Source organism: Macadamia integrifolia, chromosome 12, assembly GCF_013358625.1.
Source record: "Macadamia integrifolia cultivar HAES 741 chromosome 12, SCU_Mint_v3, whole genome shotgun sequence".
NCBI classification, from domain to species: domain Eukaryota; kingdom Viridiplantae; phylum Streptophyta; class Magnoliopsida; order Proteales; family Proteaceae; genus Macadamia; species Macadamia integrifolia.
In genome coordinates, this window is record NC_056568.1 from 26,213,705 (window position 1) to 26,218,816 (window position 5,112).

At 36.4% G+C, this 5,112-nt stretch overlaps 1 protein-coding gene across 1 annotated transcript; it reads right to left on the reverse strand.

Moving 5' to 3' along the window:
* Positions 1-2,229: 2,229 nt before the first annotated feature.
* LOC122094838 (helicase-like transcription factor CHR28) lies at positions 2,230-4,079 on the reverse strand. Its single transcript, XM_042665431.1, has 3 exons — positions 3,623-4,079; positions 3,377-3,475; positions 2,230-3,239 (listed from the first exon to the last, which is right to left on the reverse strand). The coding sequence occupies exons 2-3, from the start codon at positions 3,468-3,470 to the stop codon at positions 2,230-2,232; spliced, it is 1,104 nt and encodes a 367-aa protein (XP_042521365.1). The 5' UTR covers positions 3,471-3,475; positions 3,623-4,079.
* Between the last annotated feature and the right edge of the window lie 1,033 nt (positions 4,080-5,112).

A 5,112-nucleotide genomic window follows, 5' to 3' on the forward strand; every position in this document is an offset into this window, starting at 1 on the left:
AGAGAAATACAACAATGGCTAACAAGATGTAAAACTCACTCTTTTCCACCACAAAAAATGCGACGTCGAATGGACACAGTTGCACTTTCTTTTGGAACTGTAATTGACAGTATGTTACAAATGACAGATATAACAAAGTAGTTTGTTACAGAAAGTTAAGAATGAAAAATGGAACTGCAATAGCAATGAAAATATGAAATTGACAAAATTTCAGCATGCGAGTGAACAAGTGGCATGTACTCCTGGAAGATATTAACTTCATTTATATAGGCATATCATGAATTCAAATTGACAAAATTTCAGCATGCGAGTGAACATGTTCTATATTAACTTCATATACACAAAATATGGTAATGAGGATAGCAACAAGTATGGCTAGTACTCCTGGAAGATATTAACTTCATATACAGAGGATAGTAACTAGCCATGATATGTGTCTGCACCATAACAGGTTGGTTCAGTGTGCACTGATGGGTCCCCCAGGAAGATCTTATTTGTTAAAGTAATGTCACTCTACTCCAAATGTTAAATCCCTTCAGTGAAGGGAGCAGTGGCAACTTTTTTCCATGACACCGCAAATTCAAAGACGAAAATATCAAAGCAACTCCTAAATAGAGCTCCCAAACGTAATTGGGAAAGTGAACTTAAAACAGAATAAAATGAAGCAAATATTCAAGAGTTTCCCTTTATAACTTGTACTAGTTATTTGGATAACATCTTTAATGGGTTGAGCCACATCCTTGGGCTTTCAAATCCACTTATATCCAACTTCATTGATTTTTCCATAGTAGTAAATATATTATATATATATATATATTTTAATATTCATAGATAGAGTGAAAAGAATATAATAATAAATAAATAAATAAAACATGAATGGAAACAGATGTCTGATTAGACCAAGCATGACAATAAGCACCCAGTAAATTACCTGTACTCGAGAGATTTACAATCACACTCTGTACAGAATAAATACGAGTAAGGTGTCAGCTGTAGAAAACGGACCTGTACAATTCAAGTAGCAAATTTATTAAATGTAGCAGACTAATAATAACTAAATGCCCCATGAATTAGATGCCACTAACCAGAGAATGAAGTTCTCCAACCTGAAGCGCAGTGCCACTTAATGCCCACTTATATGAAGATTCCAAAGCAAAAACAGCTTTTGCTGCACTCCGGTGTTTATTTTTTATGTAATGAGCCTAAATAAAACATAAGATGTGATTCTTAAATAATTAAAAAAGAACATTAGAAAATGATTTATGAGAAATGGAAAGCCATAAAGATCACCTGAGAACATATTTTCATTTGAAACAAAGTAAATATCTAGATAAAAGAAACACCATCAATATTTTAGAACTGACTATAGATATTAATTCACCCCCTCCCCAAACACCACCCCCCAACCCCCCCCAAAAAAAAAAAAAAAACTATGGACCTTCCATTTATTAAATTGCTAACATGATTCAAATAGTTCCTAGAATTCTAGAAAAGAAAACGACTAAAGAGTGAAGGAGGGAAAGTGGTTAGTTAATTAGTTATTCCATTTATACAGTACGAGCCTTAAAATTAGGTGTGCCAGTCCAATTAAATGATGCCCAGCTGGGAATTTTAAAGACCTTGGTATAATGCCCAGCAGGGAAATGCAAAGATTTATCTATTAGCATAGATCAAGTAACAAGAGGGTGGGTCTTGGCTCAACAGTAAGGTTGCTCCATTGTGACATAGTGGTCATGGGTTTGAGTCAGGAAACAGCCTCTCTGCCCAGCAAGGGGTAAGGCCATGTACATTATAACCCTCCCAAGGCCCTACAATCGCGAGGGCCTTGTGCGCTGGGTATACTATTTTTTTAGTCAAATTAACCGATACCATTCACCTTTTTATTTTCCTTTTGAAAGAATGAACTTCAATTCAACATGTTTGTCTTCTATAGTATTCCGTATGAAGCTAAAGGGAACCTCTTCCCTAGACTTTATTGAGGTTCTAAGAGAGTTCACACTTGATGTCATGGGTTTGGAGGACACAATGATTTACAATTCCCTAAGGAATAATTTTGCTCCACATATCTCCCCCTCATTATGCCAACACAAACATCATTTTCCTTCTGGGCTTTTCATCTATAAGCACATCTCAGGCTTCAGCAGAGCACTAACTTATATGTAGAAAATTTGAAGTTTTGGAAACATGCAGAAGTGTCTTCTTGTACCTTTTAATAAGAGCATAGGGGAATCAGAGGGACAAAGAGTAACAATACTGTAAGATGGGATTATGTGAGCTTACTTCATCCAAAATTATGCGGGTCCACTTCACAGAGTGCAGCACTGAGTTCCTGGATGCAGCACCATGGTGTGATCCTGCTGGATTCTCCTTCGGCTCCGCTTCTTGTTCATCCTGCTTCTTATATTGACTGGTATCAGCTTCTAGACCAGAAGATTTCATTTTCTTTTTGGTTGGCATCACCTTTCTGTACTCTGCCGAAAGGATGGAATATGTGGTCAGGACAAAATCATTCTCAAAGAACTGATATAACTTCTTCTTTCTTTTGGGCCCGTGGTATACTAATACCCTGATGATCCCTTTCTTTGCGATCTTCTCCATGTCATTCTTCCACTGCATAAGAGCAACCTCGGGGCAAATAACTAGGGTGCATTCTGTTTCAGGCATCACACTGTATGAAAGCAAGAGGAATGGTCTGGATGCTAGGGTCAGGGTCATTGCCTGCTTGGTAAGAACTAGTGCAATGGCCTGGATGGTCTTACCCATTCCCGTCTCATCTGCTAGGATTCCTCCTCTCATTTCCGATTCTTCCTGTTTCAATGCCCAGGCAAGCCATTCCTTTTGGAACTTAAGCAGAGGAATTAACAAATATGGGGGATCCCCAGCATATTCATCCATTTCCCCACCTACATTGTCCAATTCAGTATCTTTTGTTTCATTGGCATCGATCCACCTCTCATTCTCTTCCTCCAAAATCTTCCACATTAACATTGGCCTCTCTCTCTTTGTCCCTTCCTTCTTCTCAGCTGCATCCAAGCGACAACCTCCATCTTCTTCAACATGGGGAGCCGGTTCTTCTTCACTGCTTCTTTTACTCTTTTTTTCAACCAGGTCAAGGTCTACTCGGTGTATCTTTCTTGGGACAGAAACATCACTATCGTCTCTAATATCAACCACAGATTTTCCTTTATGGAACTCCCTCTCTTCCTCTGCCGTCGGAGGTTCATGCGGATGACTTTCACCTACATAGAAAGAAGACCTCGTAAACGACGATAATACCAGATTACTCCCTCTGTTCCTATTTTTACAGCTCGGAGCAATCTTTCAAAGATTTATAAAGGAAAAAAAGAAAACAATAAAGGAATATACAGTGATATACCTTCATCGCTAACGCTCAAGTCCGAATCTGAAGTCGAAAAGTAATCTTCTTCGTCGGAATACTTGGAACCATGTCCGTACCCCTGGCCCTGCATCTTGGCTATTCAAATTCAAGGATCGTCACCAGGGAATCGTCAATACATCTCGGCTAGTGTCGGAACGAAAGGAAAAAACCATACAATTACAGGAATCAAAGAATCGATTTCTTGGAAACAAAAGGGAAGAAGAAGTTAATTTGAATCCTTACCTTCCTGTGTACTTCGCTTTCAACAGGAAGAATGATGGAGTAGATTTGCGAGTTGAATAGCTTGTTCGTGAAAATGAAACAATGGCGGAAATTGGAGGTTTTCTAACTCAGCTTCAGCTTTCAAGAGTGGCGTGTAGAGTTGCAGTCTTGCAGATTTATAGTTTGTTATGGGAAGGTAGAAAAGAGGCGGGAAAATGACAATCTATTAGACTTGATGAGTTAGTTATTTCCGTTCACCTTTGCTATATTTTATATTCCCTTTTGGGGTTATTGTTTTGGTAAATTACAAGATTATCCAAAACTGATTCTTTCAGCGCGTTCAGGGTGTTGATATGTATCGGCCGATTGGACCATATTAGCCTGATTTCATATCAAAACATTATTTTTTTCGTTGAAAAATTATATTCTTACCATACCATTCAAGGATCTAAAGGTGAAACCATAGTTAGCAAATTCGGATTCGGGAATTATTTGAGTGGAGAATTATTCAAAATAATTCAATTGGTTAATTTAAGGATTCGGTCAAAAAAACGGACAAAATAAAAATCGGAGTCGGATTTGGATTCGAAAATTATTCGATTAAAAAAATAAAAGTTAGGCAAAAATTTCGGATATTATTTATATAGTTTATTGTATATTTTTTATTTATCAAGTTATTAACTTGATTTGTATACTTAGAAAGAGCAAATTACTTTATACAATAAAGTAAAAAACAATGAAAATTTTATCATTGAGCGATGGAAGCAGTGGTTATTATAATCCAATTTCTACTCATGAAATAGATTAGGCCCCAAAACAGTGAAAGCAAGATTACAACTACAATAAGACAAATAAATAAATTGACCACAAAAAATTTCCACTATATTTTTGCTTGGGTTCACAAGACCCATATTGCATTAAGACGTACTAATTTTTCAAAATTAAAGCAATAATATAAAAGAAGATTGATCGATACAGCGATATGAATTTGTCCTGGTCCCCCGGAACCTCAAATTATCCATCATGGCTTGATATCTCCCATATCTTAGGATGAACTGATGAAGTTATGAGAAAGAAATGAAACAAATAGTAAATTCATACGATTGTTACAGAATAATTAAGTGGAGAAAAAAGATGGAAAGAAGGAGACGGAAATTTTGGGGGAGAAGAAGATGAAAAAATATATATATATATATATTTCGGTGGTGGGTACCGTGGGTTTTATATATGACGTTTTGTTTGTTTGTTTTTTTCTTTTTTAATACTGTTTAAGTGGACTGAATAATTCGGTTTAATTCAATTTCGACCGAATTATTCGTGTTTTAAAATCAAATCAGTAAAAAAAACGTTTTTTACTGAATTTTTTATTTAATTCGGATTCGGTTAGAATTTTTTATTTAATTCGAAGAAATTCAGTTCGGCCGAATAATTTGCGAATTATTCAGCCGAATTGTTAACTAGGGGTGAAACAGGTTGGGTTGGGCTGGGTTTCTTAAAACCCTAATCCAATT